Source organism: Indicator indicator, chromosome 8 (genome assembly GCF_027791375.1).
Source record: "Indicator indicator isolate 239-I01 chromosome 8, UM_Iind_1.1, whole genome shotgun sequence".
Classification (NCBI taxonomy): Eukaryota; Metazoa; Chordata; class Aves; order Piciformes; family Indicatoridae; genus Indicator; species Indicator indicator.
In genome coordinates this window covers 975,510-991,652 of record NC_072017.1, presented here as the reverse complement: position 1 = coordinate 991,652, position 16,143 = coordinate 975,510, and the positions used below count along the sequence as shown (strand labels likewise).

Sequence of the window (16,143 nt, the reverse complement as noted above, 5' to 3'; positions counted from 1 at the left end):
GACCTTCCACAGACAGGGAGCAGCTTCCAAGTGTATGGCATGGCCAGAGTCCCACAGCAGTGCTCACAGCCAGGCTCTTGCTCCTGCTGGCCTCCCTCCACGCCGTGGCCTGCAGATGGTTCAGCAGCCTGGGCTGCAGCAGAGGAGCCTCAGCTCTGGGTAATGTCTGTGTGGCTGAGGTGTGGAGCTCCTGGCTGTTCCTTTTCAGTAGTCACCTGGACTTTACTTCCTTGCCCTCAGGACTCTGATGACTGAAGGAGTCTCGTATCTTAACCACTTCAGAGGCACATAAGTGTCCAAAAGACTTGGTGTACCAATCTGGCGTGTGGCCCCTGGTGTGTGGAGAAAAGGCAATGGTGAGTGAGGTGCCAGGAACTCTGCATGCATTCTTAGTGCAAATAAAAACACACAGCCAGCTGCCTCAATGCCCAGCCAGGGTAACTCCTTGCCACTCCTTGTTGCCCAGCTCAGCCTTAAGCCTTGCTTAAACCCAAATCTGCCCACAGGAGTTTTGTGAGAACTTGGTCCTCTTGTTAGTAACTTAGTATTAAAATGAATGTGTCCTTGCATCCAAACACATCTGACAGAGGAAGGGCTGGGATTTTATACCAAGAGTTATGGGGCAGCAGATAGTAGAGGCTTCTAATGCAACCAGCCACAGCAGGGCCACAAAGGGGATCCAAGGGCTGGACCACCTCTGCTGTGAGGCCAGGCTGAAGGAGCTGGGGGTGTTCAGCCTGGAGAAGAGAAGACTGGAGGGACCTTAGAGCTGCCTGTCAGTACCTGAAAGGATCCTACAGGAAGGCTGCAGAGGGGCTTTTCATCAGGGGGTCTGCCTTGAGCAGCTGAGTCTAGTTGAGGGGTGTCCCTGGGCATGGTGGGGAGGTTGGAGGAGATGAGCTCTGAGGTCCCTGCCAGCCTGAGCCATTCTAGTTTCTGTGATGATTCTGTGCTGTCAGATGTGCACTGCAGCCTGTGTCCTGTGACATCTCAGAGTGATGTGTGCTGCCTCTCACAAGTGTGTACTACTGGCCAAGCTGTTGAACTGCCTGAACTGTACACTCAGAACATGGGAACTGCACAAAAAGAGTTACCAGCAGAGGAGGGCAAAGTGGGAATCCACACCTTAAATCAATTCTGCACATGTAGGTGAGCTTGGATTTTCCTGACCCGCAGGGCTCGATCAGATACCGCAACAGCAGCACGTTGGCTCTGACGCCTGCCACCGCCGCACGCTCGTGGTCCACTGAGGTTGCTAGGAGCACACAAGCTCCTTTGGGGAAGTTTGTCCTCCATGTTCTAAGGAAAAAAGACAAAAAAAGCCCCAGTCTGTAACAAACAGCAAGTCACACACCTCGGAAGACTTGCAGTTATGCAGCAGCAGATGCCTGCCTACATCCCAGTGTGCAGGCAGGGGATGCTGCACCTGCAGGGTGTCAGCACCACCACGCAGAGCTGCCTTACCTTAAGACAACGAAGTCCCTGGCTGGCTGAGGGGCCATGCTGTTCTGCACATACTGGTATATATCTGTCTGGCTATCCAGAGGCTCAATCACTTTTGAATCTATCAGATCCTCATCCCAGAGGTGCTGCTCTTTCAGCAGCCGATTCAGAACATCCTCTGGCGGAGCTGGGATCTCAATGGTGGATTTCCACAGCCGGAGTGGGGGACCCTCACAGACCTGGGGAAAAGCAGCACAGGGGCCTCAGATTGAGTCTTCTGGACACTTTCTGTTTTAATGTTGGCTAAACAGCAGATTCAATGCACACCTATTTATGCATGTGTTGTGCTAAGCTTGTTGTGAGCTCAGACCAGGGCTGTTTTCTGAGCAGCCAAAGGTAGCTGCACACAGGCTTCCAGATTATTTTGAAGTGACAGATACCTTCTCCAGTCTGGGTCACTGTTAGATTGTGATACTACAGGAAAACAGCCCAACTTCTCAAGTTTAATTTTTAAACATTTAAAAACTCACTAAAACACATCTTTGTGCCAGCTCTGAGCTGTACAAGCGTAGGGCTGAGAAGCTTCCTTCCCTACTGTGTGCACGGTTGCAGCACTTGGAGGCTTTGCACATGGCTGAAGCTGTGCAGATGCAACACAGCAAACATTCCTGCACAGAAGAACACAGATCAGAGCCTGTCAGCTGAGCACTGCTCAAAGACAGGCTGCTGCTAGACAGCCTGCAACTGTGTCAGAAGATGAAGGGCTTTCTCCTGCAATCTCTCAGCACAGTGAAGGTCTGCACCAAACCTTCTCCACTATGCCATGCCAGGAGCCTGCTCATGTTAAAGCTGAGCTGAAGCCCAGGGCTGTAGTGTGAGTGCTGGGCTCCATACCTTCTTGTAGGCCAGCTCCGCCTGCTCGGAGGTGGAGCAGCTGACCCAGCCTTTAAACTTGTCCTTCATCTCCTTGAGCAGGTCGTCCACGCAGTCCTGCAGGTAGCAGTGGTAGTCGGAGGGCTCGGCAGTGCTGCTGCCTTCCCGCAGCTCCTCCAGGCTGAGGGGCCGCAGGTCCTGCTCCGTGTACGAGTTCCGACCCCTGCTCATTTCCTCGGGGATCTGAGGGGTGACAAGGGTGAAATCACTCTCTGGAGCTCTCCCCAGATCACAGAGCCAGTCCAGCAACTGACAGCCACAGAAAGACAAGTCCAGCAGGTTTCTGGGTGGGGGGTGCCTGTGTGCTGGGCCGGGCATTCGATGTGAGGCAGTGCCAGGCTGCAGCTGTGATTCTGCTCTAACACAGAGGACTCCCTCACTTAGGAGGTGTCTTTGTATTTTCTGTGAGGTGCCCTCTCTGCTGCACAGCTCAGACCCATTCCCACAGTGCAGTTTATCCTGCAGACTGAAGGGAGGAGGGCTCTGCTGTCAGCCACATGAGAAGAGGCAGGCATGTCTTCAGCTGAGGGTTCTAAAAGGACTGGATGACAGTGAGGAAAAGCAGGCCCCAAGGCCTGTCTGGCTTTCTGTCCCAGGCCCTAGAGGAGCCTGCTTTAGCTCCTGCACACCCTCCAGTCCACAGCTTGACACTGTCACGTTCCAGGATGCTTTTGTGGCCTAGTCCTGCTAACTCTTGGGAACTGAAATATAAAACAAGCACTGAAATTCCTGGAAATAGCTTCTTGCTTTGTAATTAGAGCTGAAGTTCACAGACCCTCATGGCTGCACAATAAAAGCTTGAAAACATATTTCAGATGCAGCCTCATGACTTTCGAGTGCCAGTGCCAACAAAGCAACTTCTCTTTTCTTCTGGCACCACTTCCCATTCATGTAGGCACCCAGATCAGGATGCATAGATTTTAATAAAGCTATTTATTATGCATGAAGCTTTATTAAAACAGGCTTCCAGCTTAGCAGCAGATCTAAGGCCTGCTGGACAATACTCCAGCCACCAGCTTTGCACATGGCTGCTTTACCTGGAAGAGCTTCTTGCACTCAGCGATCATGTGAGCCAGCCCCTGGGTTGCAGCCAGGTTTTCATTCAGGTCTTTCTGGTCAGGCTTTCCCAGGCTTGGCTTTCTTTGCATCACCCTTCAGAGGGGAAAAGAGCACACACACACACACACAAACCCAGTTAGTTAATGCACAGAGATGCTTGTTAACAACAGTAGGATTTCCAAACCTGCTGGTGATGCAGAGCAGCGCTTGGCATGCTGGCACAGAGCCCTCTTGCTGCTCTCACCACACTTTTTCTCTGGACCCCCCCCCCAGTTTATTCCTTCTTATGAACTTGCTGATATTTTAGCAAATCACAGAATCATAGAATCAATGGTCTGGGCTAGAAGGGACCTCCAAAGCTCATCCAGTCCAACCCCCTCTGCAGTCAGCAGGGACATCCTTAGCTAGATCAGGTTCCCAGAGCCCTGTCCGACCTCACCTTCAGTATCTCCTCAGCCACCTCCCTGGGCAACCTGTTCCAGTGTTCCACCACCCTCATGGTGCAGAACTTGTTCCTAACATCCAATCTAAATCTGCTCTTCTCTAGTTTGAAGCCACTGCCCCTCATCCTGTCCCTGCAGGCCTTTGCAAACAGTCTCTCTCCATCCTTCCTGTAGGCTTCCTTCAGGTACTGGCAGGCTGCTATAAGGTCTCTCTAACATAAGGTAGGATCCCACAGCTGTCTACCTCCAGCACCCCGAGGTGATCACTACTGACAGGGCCAGTCCTAGCGTCTGCCTGCTTCACATTGCCATAGCTGTGGTACAGGAGCAGCAGCAAGGAGCCCTGCTCCCCACAGACCTACCTTGGGGAAGAGTTCTCCCTTTTGAGAGTGTTTAGGTGGAAGAGGGAAGGTGCTAAGCAGACAGCCAGGTTCGTTGGTGTCATCTGGTTCTCCTTCACTGCAGCTGTGACGTCACTCAGGAAATAAAGGAGAATCTGAAGGACCTCCCTGTTCTCGTCGGGTAGAAGCATAATGGCAGCCTTGATAGCCTGGAGACGCTGATCCTTTGGCACATCTGCAGGATATTAGCAATTCTCTCATCAGCCCATTGATTTTCCACACACAGCATGAATCCATCCCAAAGCAAACTCCAGCTTCAAATACTTGACTGGAGTTTGAAGTGATTTCCTTCAGGATGCGTGCCATTCGGAGGAAACACCAAGGAATTTTTTGCTTTAACCCACTAGTTTTAACCTACCCTCAGCTATTTCCTGCCTCATGAGAAATGCAAGCAAGAAGAAGCTGTGCCTAGGCCAGAGGTAATTTTAGATTTCATTTCAACAGCTACATGCTCCTGCAGATGCACTGAAATGACAGAAGCCTGGAGTCAGGCACTCAACAAGCAAACTCAAGTCCAGCCCCGTTCAAAATTCTTTGGCTTTCAAAGAAATTCAGCACATGGACACATTCTAGAAGAGGTGAGTTAATGAAACCAGTTGGCCAGCAGATCTGCTCAACAATGAGGTCACCAAGCAGCCAGAAAGTGCTTTACCAAACACAGAGGCTTGCTTTATTGAGCAGATCAGTCAAAGTCATGCACTGGAAAAAGAAAGCCAGTGCTGTGCAGCCCCATACCATCAAACAGCTCCTTGGTTACCAGCAACAAACAGCCCCTGGAAGAACTGGACCTGTGTCTTTAGGCAAGGCCCCCTCCTCCAAACTTGAAGGGGACGAAAAGTGAAATAACCCAGACCAGATCTGCAGCTCTGAAGAAAACATCAGAGCCTGAGTGCTGCAGCATTTACATCACCACTAGCACCACAGCTCAGGGCATGGCTCATGGCATACATGGGGTAACCAAGTATGGACTGGTGTTGGCTCTGGGCTTCAGCAGCTTTGTAAGGCCAGCAGGTCAGGTTAGGAAGCAATTCTCAGCAAAGCTCCACTACTTTCCACACTCTCCCCTCAAATAGCTCAAAGCACAGCTAAGCCACAGGCACAGCCTGGTGCATAACAGCAAAGCAAAGGGAAATGTCCTTTGCATGGAAGCCAAGTCTGCAGCTGCTTTGGGACTCTTTGCTCTGCATACAGGTAGGTAATAATACTGCACAGAGGTAGGTAACAATACTGCACAGAGGTAGGTAATAATACTGCACAGAGGTAGGTAACAATACTGCACAGAGGTAGGTAATAATACTGCACAGAGGTAGGCAACAATACTGCACAGAGGTAGGTAATAATACTGCACAGAGGTAGGCAACAATACTGCACAGAGGTAGGTAATAATACTGCACAGAGGTAGGTAACAATACTGCACAGAGGTAGGTAATAATACTGCACAGAGGTAGGTAACAATACTGCACAGAGGTAGGTAACAATACTGCACAGAGGTAGGTAATAATACTGCACAGAGGTAGGCAACAATACTGCACAGAGGTAGGCAACAATACTGCACAGAGGTAGGTAATAATACTGCACAGAGGTAGGTAATAATACTGCACAGAGGTAGGTAATAATACTGCACAGAGGTAGGTAATAATACTGCACAGAGGTAGGTAACAATACTGCACAGAGGTAGGTAATAATACTGCACAGAGGTAGGTAATAATACTGCACAGAGGTAGGTAACAATACTGCACAGAGGTAGGTAATAATACTGCACAGAGGTAGGTAATAATACTGCACAGAGGTAGGTAATAATACTGCACAGAGGTAGGCAACAATACTGCACAGAGGTAGGTAATAATACTGCACAGAGGTAGGTAACAATACTGCACAGGGGTAGGTAATAATACTGCACAGAGGTAGGCAACAATACTGCACAGAGGTAGGTAATAATACTGCACCGATGTAGGTAACAATACTGCACAGAGGTAGGTAATACTTCCCCACCACCTCTGGGAACTCCTCCTCAGACCTACTGCCTGTGAAAGGAAACAAACACTTCTGCAAGGCTCTGCTGAAAATTTCGTGCCACTAAACCCACAGAGAGTTGCTGTCCAGGGTGTAAGGAAGTGAAGAGTCTAATTAATTTCCTCCATAAACCTTGAGAATCCACAGACAGAACCCCAGCACTGCAGGATGAGGTCTGCTTTTCTTTTGAACCATCACCTCCACCTGCAGAGCTCTGAAGGAAGTTCCTGTAGTCTTTCTGTAACCATCATCGTAAGGAGGGCACAAAATATAGCAAGGGCTCCCAAGAGGCTGTTTGTGCAGTATAATACTCAAATACTGCATCCGGTTCTGGTGTCCCCATCACAAGAAGGACACCCAAGCTGTTAGAGCAACTGGCTCAGGCCGGAAGGGAGCTCAGAGCTCATCTCCTCCAACCTCTCCACCATGCCCAGGGACACCTCTCAACTACACTCAGCTGCTCAAGGTCTCATCCAGCCTGGCCTTCAGCACCCCCAGGCAGGAGGCAGCCACAGCCTCCCTGGGCAGCCTGTGCCAGAGTCTCACCACCCTCCTCCTCAACAACTTCTTCCTCAGCTCCACTCTAACCCTGCTCTGCCTCAGCTTCAAACCATTGCCCCTTGGCCTGTCTCTAGACCCCCTGAGGAGAAGTCCCTCTGCAGCCTTCCTGCAGGATCCCTTCAGGTCCTGGCAGGCAGCTCTAAGGTCCCCCCAGAGTCTTCTGCAGGCTGAACACCCCCAGCTCCTCAGCCTGTCCTCACAGCAGGGCTGCTCCAGTCCTTGGATCCTCTTTGTGGCCTCCTCTGGCCTCACTCCAGCAGCTCTGTGTCCTTCTTATGCTGGAGGAAACTTTACAGCAGGTGATGGAGGATTTGGTTTTGTTCCCAAACTAACAGAGGAAGGTGACATGAAAAGAATTTGCACTCTACATGTCACAAAACTAGAACACAACAAATCCACCCCTTGGAGGCAGCCTATGAGCACAGCTGCTGGAGACAGTCAAGGACCAACACACGCCACATGTACAGTGCCCAGAGGAGCAGCATGAGACAGTTCCACTCTTGGTCCACATTTGCCAGCAGCCATAGAAAGTCCTCACTTACATTGGTAGATCTGTAAGAAGGTCTCAGAGAGTTTGTTGGTCATGAGAGGCTCCGGGAGGTCACGGAAGAACTGCTTCAGCATGTCAGCCACGTCGTAGGCAGACTGCCCCTCGTAGCAGACACTGTCAGTGCAGCTCTCGTTCATCTGTCGCAGAGCCTGGATTCTGGACTTGACTCCAGACTTCCTGAACAGCCCAACCTGAGCATACAGGAAAAAGCAAAGGGATTTACAAGGAGTCCAGGGAATCTGGAACAGGAGCGTGCTCTTCAGCTCCTCATAGAATCACAGAATTGTCAGTGTTGGAAGGGATCTCAAGCATCATCCAGTTCCAATCCCCTGCCATGGGCAGGAACACCTCACACCACAGCAGGTTGCTCACAGCCACATCCAGCCTGGCTGCAAAAAACTCCAGGGATGAGGCTTCACCACCTCCCTGGGCAACTGTGGCTTCGAAAGCTTTCCCTGCATTAGTTACCTATTTTGACCTGCTTTGGCTTTGTCCTTTTTTCAGTCTGACCCAGAACCAATAAAGATTACTGCAAGGCTGGGCTGTGGGTGCTGCAGGCAGGTGTTATGGAAGGCTGTGGGTGCTGCAGGCAGCTGGGATGCAAGGCTGTAGGAGCTGCATGAATGTGGATGAGGGCACAGCAACACCCACCTGGTCCAGGCAGTGGCTGCGGAGGTAGCGCATGGCCTGCTGGATGCTCTGCGGCAGGGGCTGGCCGCTGCGCTGCACGTTCACTTGCAGTGGTACTCCAAACACGTTCCTGTCTTTGTAGTCTGGCATCTTTATCCTCTTCATAAATTTTGGTACTGCCCTATTTAAGCACAGAGAACGAAGAAACAAAATAAACTAAACTTCTGGTGACCATTTGTCTTCTACATTTCCAGTAACTCAGTGAAAATAAGTGAAGCACTTCAGTGGTATGAAAAGCAGTGCCAGTACAAATCAGGCTGGGAAAGGGGGAGAGTACAGAAAAGAGCTTCTCTAAAGGAAAGACTTGACACTGGGGCAGTGTGCTGCCCCGAAGTGCTACTCCATTAATATTAGTGGGACAAAAGCTAGAGGGTAAAGCTGCAGGGGCCAGATTGAATTGCAGCAGAGTCACAATCAGTGCTGCGGTCAGTGACCCCTCATGAGGCTGCTCCTTGGGGTTTGGGAAAGATGGACAAGTGAACAATGAGCTTTTGTATGTCAGCTCCTTGTTCTGCAGAGTCCTCAAACTGGGTCCACCACCCACCAGTGTGCAGAACAGCAGGAAACTGATGTAATACATTTGAGTTTGTCAGCTAAGAACTTCAGCTCTATAAACAACCCCTTGGAGGGACTCCCCTCCTTGCGGGGCCAGTGGCTGTTGTCACCCCCACCTCTCACTCCAGTTTCAACAAGTGGCCTTTCCAAGGGAAAAAGTTACTAAATACCAAAGAATGATTTACCCCCAGGTCCCCAAGAGTACTGGCTTCATAAAGTGAGAAGGGAAAAAAAGGCCACACTGAGCTAATTTTCCTAAGCAGGGAGAGAAGCTCCTGTCCAAGCGCTGCCACGAATGGCATGCTTGAGCACCGGGAGATCTACTCCACATTTCAGTACCCAGCCCAGCTAGCCAGGCAGTGCCCCAGACTGACAGCTGCCTGGTCTGTTCCCCAGCAAAGCAGAAGCAGTCTGTATTGCCATGTAGCTTGTGGAGGGCATTATTGCTAGGTGTGTGAATAATGCTGGCTTTGTCACCAGCCGTGCCTGAGGAATGTGAGCAAACACACTGCGAGCTCCAGCCAGAATCTGAAGCACGCAGGGATACTGTGTACTCCATACTTATTTCTGTCTTTCAGAACAAACAACTGCTCTATTTAGGAAGGCTGACATAATAACAGCCTTTGAACAGCAGGCACTTTGATGCTGGAGCTAAACACTCTCTGCGACTCCAGGGGAAGGGAGGATGCTGACCTACGGTGAGGCGAAGAAAAATTTTATTGCATCTTCTGCATCCTGAAGGTTACCCAGGCTGGGCTGCAGATAAAATAATAAAAGAGCTTTCTGTTTCATTCTTCTGACAAAAGCCCTTCAGCTGGGTTACAAACACATGGCCACAGCAGAAACTGCTGCCTATAAAAAAAGTGCCATCAGTCTCCCAACTTTTCTGCTCCTTACCTCCATCTTTCTTGCAAGCTAAGTGGATTTATAGACCTCTAAAGAAGGAAGAGAGAGATTTTGGCTGGTGTGATGCTGGAACTGGAGGGAATTGTCACTATTTAACTACATAATTATATAGAGAAACTAATGCAAACACTTCAAAGTAACTTAAGGAAAGCAAGGCTGTTGAGATGTATGGAGCTTTGTGCCACTGCTTCATAGCTGCTTCAATCACCAGCCAGTGCTTCTTTTGCTGCAGACAGTGGACATCTTCCTGCTCAGACAGCTGGCCTGTCCTTTGCTCCTTTTGTCCCCTCACTTGCCCTATCAACACATTTCTCAGGCCTGGTAAGATTACACTTACATAAAGGGTTTCAGCCCTGCCTTAGAAGCCACCAAGCTGTCAGCACAGGCTGCAGGCAGAACTGCAAAGAGGGACAAAGAGGTCTGAAGGGAGTCGCTGCACCTTTCCAGGAGCTGTTGGGAGGAGCAGAACCACCCTGCTGCTGCCGGCAGCCTGCCTGCACGTGGCAGTGAGGCCTTACCAGCTGAAGCCATGCTTGTTGGAAGGTGTGTACTTCTCCAGCAGGGCAGTCAGCTTCAGCAGGGAGTACTTCTGCAGCAGGTTCATCTGTGCCACCGACTGGCAGCTGATCTGCAGAGATGCCGAGCTGAGGCTGGGCCGGTGAGAGCTCTGGAAGCTGTGCCACCTCAGCTTGTGCCTGCAGATAGGGTGGGGGACAGAGACAGGAGTGGTCACTGAAACATCACTGCAAGGAAATGGCCTCTGAGACTGCACAGGCAGCAGCTGCACCTTCCCTGCCTCACCTGCTGCAATGCAGCACATGCAAGTGCTTCAGATGGCAACATGCACTCTGAATGCACTTGTGCACAGCTCAGTGTCAACCACAGCCTCCTGCCCCTCTGAGGGCTTCAGCAGCCCTTCTCTGAAACCCTTCCTTTATTAAAGCAGAGGGAATCAGAAAATTCCATTGAGAAAAAGGTCCCAAATTCCTAAGACACATCCAAGGGGAACCAAGCAGTTCTAGAGGCCCATCAAGTTTATACAAGCAGCTCTGGGTGACTACAGGACAGCAGAAACCAGACCCTAAATGATTTGCACCAGTTTTAAAAAAAAAAAAAAAAAAAAAAAAAAAAAAAAAAAAAAAAAGGGAATCAAGAAAAGAAAGAATTCACAGAATCACAGAATTGTCAAGGTTGGAAGGGACCTCAAGCACCATCCAGTTCCAACCCCCCTGCCATGGGCAGGGACACCTCACACTACAGCAGGTTGCTCACAGCCACATCCAGCCAGGCCTTCAAAACCTCCAGGGATGAGGCTTCCACCACCTCCCTGGGCAACCTGTTGCAGTCTCTCACCACCCTCATGGGGAAGAATTTCTTCCTAACATCCAATCTGAATCTACCCATTTCTAGTTTTGCTCCATCCCCCCAGTTCTGTCACCACCTGACACCCTAAAAAGCTCCTCCCCAGCTTTCTTATAGCCCCCTTCAGATACTGGAAGGCCACAAGAAGGTCTCCTTGGAGCCATCTCCTCTTTTCAACTCCTTGCCCTACTCACAATACAAAACAGTCATTCATCCCATGATACAACTCCCAGCAGAAACTGGGAGGCCACTGGAACTCCCCCAGTCCCCTTCTATGCTACAGCAATCAAGGGAAGCAAACAAGTCTCATCTTCCCTGCGGAGGTAATGCCCTTGCTGCTCTTAAGGACCAGCCTGCTCCTGCCAAGTAGAGCTGTCTACAAGAGTCTGAGAGGCAAAGCTTTCCCTGCCCACTGACACAAACCAGAGCACACTGCCACTCTTCTCCTACCCAGCTTCAAAAATGAATAATACCACTTGAGATCCTTCTCCCTCCCACACACCACTGCAGGCTGAAGAAATCATCATCCCTTACAGCTGCCTCAGCACTGCTCCTGATGCTGCCTTGCTGAGTTGGCTGTTTCTCAGGGGCAGCTCAGGCTGAGCACACAAACAGAGCTACCAATGCTGGGAATCCCATGTCCTGTAGCCTTCCACAAGTACTTGGGGGTGCTGGTGGATGAGAAGCTCAACATGAGCCAGCAGGGCACCCTTGCAGCCCAGAGAGCCAAGCAGAGCCTGGGCTGCAGCAAGAGAAGTGTGGCCAGCAGGGCCAGGGAGGGCATTCTCTCCCTCTGCTCCACTCTGCAGAGACCACACCTGGAGCTCTGTGTCCAGTTCTGGAGCCTCTGTTCCAAGAAGGATCTGGAGGGGCTGGAAGGTGTCCAGAGAAGGGCCATGAGGATGAGCAGAGGGCTGGAGCTGCTCTGCTATGAGGACAGACTGAGAGAGTTGGGGTTGTTCAGTCTGGAGAAGAGAAGGCTCCTAGGAGACCTTCTTGTGGCCTTCCAGGATTTGAAGTGGGCTACAAGAAAGCTGGGGAGGGATATTTTAGGGTATCAGATAGTGATAGGACTGGGGGGAATGGAGCAAAACTAGAGATGGGGAGATTGAGATTGGATATTAAGAAGAAATTCTTTCCCATGTGGGTGGCGAGAGCTGGAACAGGTTGCCCAGGGAGGTGGTGGAAGCCTCATCCCTGGAGGTATCACAGTCTCCCAGTATATCAGAGGTTGGAAGGGACCTCAAGAGATCATTGGGTCCACACAGGAATGCATCCAGGTGGGTTTGGAAAGTCTCCAAAGAAGGAGAATCCACAACACCCCTGGGCAGCCTGTTCCAGGGCTCTGTCACCCTCACTGTAAATAAGTTTCTCCTCATGTTGAGCTGAAATCTTCTACGTTCTAGTTTGAACTCATTGTTTCTTGGCTTATCACTGTGAATCACCAAAAAGAGCCTGGCCCCCTCCACTTGACATCCACCCAGGTTTTTAAGGCCAGGCTGAATGTGGCTGTGAGCAACTTGCTCTAGTGTGAGGTGTCCCTGCCCATGGCAGGGGGGTTGGAACTGGATGGTGCTTGAGGTCCCTTCCAACCCTGACAATTCTGTGATGATATGATTCCACTGCCCTTGCCTGTGGCTGCTTTGGGAAGTGATGGGAACAGCAAGTGTGTGCTTGAATGGCCACAGCTTCAACTGCACCTACGGTGTGGCTACTACAGAGCCACTCGGGCTGGAGAGGACCTCACTGGGGCCACCCCAAGTCCTGCTGCTGGGGATCTCACCTGCTGGACCGCGTCAGGGATGCGCCCACCCCAGAGTCCCTCCTATCCTGCATCCCTGCAGGCTCCTCCGTCTCGTTCAGAGAATTCCCCATGCTGTCCAGGTCACTGGGGGTCGTCCGATCGTTGTCTACATCCAGATGGATCTGCTTTGGAGAGGAAGGGCAGGGGGAGATGGAGTCGAGCACTGAGTCGGAGTCGCCTTCGTCGGAGAACTTCTCTGACCACTGGTTCACTATCCTCTGCATGCCCTTGACATGGTACAGGATGTCGTCCAGCTCTGGAAAGATGTCCTCGTTCTCCAGGTCGGCCAGGTCACTGGTGCTGGAGTAGAGGATGGAGCCGGGCACGTTGTCATAAATGCTGAGGCGGCTGCTGACCGAGCTGGAGGAGTTGCGCCTCCTGCCCACGGCCAGCTCCTTGGAGCTGTCTCCACTGTTCTCCCTGTGCAGGCTGAGGTGGCCGTGCCCGCGGAAGCTGCCTGTCCTCCAGTTCACGGAGCTGCCGCCCTCCGTGGGGCCGAAGCTGCCGTTGGAGAGCGCCTTGGGGAAGGTGCCGGGCTTGTGGTCCTCAGGGATGAGGAAGACAGTGTCCTCCGCGAAGCCACCGCGGTTGCGGAAGTTCTGCTCTAGCACGTCGCTGAAGGTGGCCTGGTTGAAGGGGTCGAAGCCCTCCAGGTACATGCCCACCCTCTTGTTGCAGGCGCTGAGGCTGCGGGTGCGCGTGACGGGGCTGGGCGTGCTGACCGCGCTGCTGGTCTCCGACTGGCTGCTGCTGCTGCTAGTCTGGGTGGAGTTGGAGACGCTCCTCTTCCGCACCATGGGCAGGCTGATGTGGCTGCCGTTCAGGGCGGAGATCTCCACGCAGTTCAGCCGCTTCAGTTTGTCCTCGTCCATGCTCTCCTGCAGGATGGGCCCGCTGATGATGAGGCCGAGCTTCGAAGGGGCTTTGCTCTTGCTGTGGTGAGAGCTCTTGATTTTCAGGCTCTCCATCCTCTTGAGCAGGCTCTTGGTTTTGGACTTGGTGTTCTTCTCGCTGGGTTTCATGCCGAAGCTGAAGCTGTTCAGCTCCCTGGGTGAGGGCAGGCTGCTGAAGGAGTCATCATTGACTGCCAAGTTGCTCGAGGAGCAAACGCTCACCACTGAGTTTGTCCTGGTGGTGGACGTCTCGCTCTGCAGGGTGGGCTGGTGGCTGCTGGTGCTGCTGAGGCTCAGGATGGAGGCCACCTCCTGGCGCTCGCTGAGGTCTGTCAGCACACTCTCGCTGCTCACCGCGTTGCTGAGCTGAGGAGCCTCTGGGGAGGGGGCACTCAGGTCCTTCTTTGGAGGGAACACATCAAACTCCTCAAGCCTTGACCACCTCTTGCTGTCCCTCTGAAAAGTCCATTTGCCACTTATCGCACAAGGTTCATCTTCGTCTGAATCTTCACTCTGCAAAGGAGGAGGAGGTTGAGAGCACTGCTGGGGAGCTGCCCGGATGGCACAGAGGGCTGCATTTAAATACAATGCGCACTACTTTAGCGCGGCCTTGTTCTCACTGCATCTGAAGGGAAAAGACTCTTCTGCTGCAGGGAGAGCAAGATTAGGCCACAAAACCCATCACAGGACAAGATAACGTGGGGCAGGCAACGTGTTTCAACAGATTTTAAAGACAAAAGATACAACCTTCCTGAAAAGAAACAAACAGCACAAGCTGCTGGAAATTGCTCTCTCCTATCCATAGACTTTTAATTAATTGGTCACAGTGAAGAGCCCTCAGATCAATGGAAATTCCTGGCATGCATAAAATTTTAAAGAAGAGTCAGTGAGGGGTTGGGGTCCCTCTGGAGTCTCTCCAGAGGTGCATTCTGTTGATAGTGGCTGTGTGTTTATACTCCTCTGAGCCACGATGAGATGTTTCTCGTGCGCGCTGAGTTATAGCAGCTTCATTCCTCTCCTGCTTGGCAAGTCAGAAGGGTCTCCTCGCTCTGACTAATGAGATAGCAAGAGAAGCTCTTGCACTGCACATGTGTGATGCCTCCAGGCTCTACCCTGGTCCACTCTTCCTCCCACAGGCTAGCAGCTAACATTATAAGAATGTCCTGTGAAGTTTGTACCTCAGCCTCGCTTGAGGCAAAGCTTTAACACTCCCAGATAGCAAGCAGCAAGAGCAGTACTGCACGTAAGTAAAGGGTAAATAACATCTCCACTGATGATGTCTGAGGTATGAGTAATGCCTGAGGGCACAATTAAGTGTACAACACTTACAATCTTTCCATATAAACACAGAAAGGGAACAGTCCTGGAACTGACATCTTTGGTCTTCCAAACACATGGGAAATGTGTTGTTGGAAGAGTGAACCCAGGGAAGATACTCTGATACACCACCAGCAAACCACCAAACCAGCTCTGCTGTTCAGAGTAGCAAACACTGACTGAGGTGCACTTCATCTGTTTAGATGGCTTTAATTTGAAAACAAACAGACATGGCATGCCCCAAGCTATAACTGTTTGTGTGCCAGGAACATAACCATGGATTCCCAGAACAAGCAACTTATTGCTATTTCAAGTATGTTATTTGTGCATATTTCAGCTTCTGAGCATCTCCTAGGTTTTTTGAGGGGTTTTGTTTGTTAGGGTGGGTTTTGGTTTTTTTTCATAGCACATTTCACCAGCTCAGGAAAACCTGTGAAACACCTGACTTATTTTTACAGCCAAACACACATGAGGCACAGAGCAAGCATCATTTTCTTTGTTTCCCACCTACCACAAACTACTTCTACTCATGGCTCAGATGAAAACTTAAAAGACTGGCTTGCTTATTTAAAGTCTTCAGGAGAGAAAAAGTAATCTGAAGCTGCCAGTGGATAGTAGTGATGGTTTGGTAGTGAATGTGGTTTGAATACAGAAAAAAAGAAAAAGGAGCAGTTAAAGTGCTCTTCATTTGCAAAGAGGTAAATGCAAGCAGAAGGAAACACAGATTTCTGTCAGCACAATTTTTCCCTGTGTTAGAAAGCTCTGAAGGCTAAGCCTTGACTTGAATGAAGTCAACACCAGAAGGGAAGAGGATCCCAATCCATCTGCCAGAACATGGGTGGTAAATGAAAATCAGGAAGGGTTGAAACAAAAGGCAATGTCCAGCCTCTGGAAGATCTGGGGTTTGGGGCTGAAGAAGGGTCTGGGCTGGCCTATAACAGCAATCCTTAGCATTCCAGTGCTAACAAGGCCCAGGAACAAGAAGGAGAAATCTTCTGGTGGTCATAAATGGCAATCCAGCTGTATAGCCTTAACTGTTAAAGGGTTCCTATACATGCTGCCTCAGAGGGTTATCTTCCAGAGCTTGGATGCTCTTTCCAACATACCACAAACAGATAGGGACAGAGGGGATTAATTCCTGGTAAACAATCTCAGAGCATTTGTATGCATTCTTCTTAAGGGCAGGGCAGCACAGTATTGCCTTAGCTCAGTC

The 16,143-nt window shown here is 50.8% G+C and overlaps 1 protein-coding gene across 2 annotated transcripts in view; it reads right to left on the bottom strand.

The window, feature by feature from the left end:
• Window positions 1-211: 211 nt before the first annotated feature.
• DLC1 (DLC1 Rho GTPase activating protein) overlaps window positions 212-16,143 on the bottom strand; it is a 193,702-nt gene continuing 177,770 nt past the window's right edge. The window contains exons 8-17 of one of the 2 annotated variants that reach the window (XM_054383273.1): window positions 12,700-14,126; window positions 10,073-10,249; window positions 8,055-8,214; window positions 7,396-7,594; window positions 4,241-4,454; window positions 3,414-3,528; window positions 2,338-2,559; window positions 1,465-1,682; window positions 1,126-1,299; window positions 212-332 (exon numbers count right to left, since the gene is read on the bottom strand). In XM_054383273.1, coding sequence (XP_054239248.1) covers window positions 212-332; window positions 1,126-1,299; window positions 1,465-1,682; window positions 2,338-2,559; window positions 3,414-3,528; window positions 4,241-4,454; window positions 7,396-7,594; window positions 8,055-8,214; window positions 10,073-10,249; window positions 12,700-14,126 — 3,027 coding nt within the window. The remainder of the gene's footprint in view (window positions 333-1,125; window positions 1,300-1,464; window positions 1,683-2,337; window positions 2,560-3,413; window positions 3,529-4,240; window positions 4,455-7,395; window positions 7,595-8,054; window positions 8,215-10,072; window positions 10,250-12,699; window positions 14,127-16,143) is intronic. The other variant, XM_054383274.1, reaches the window with a different exon arrangement.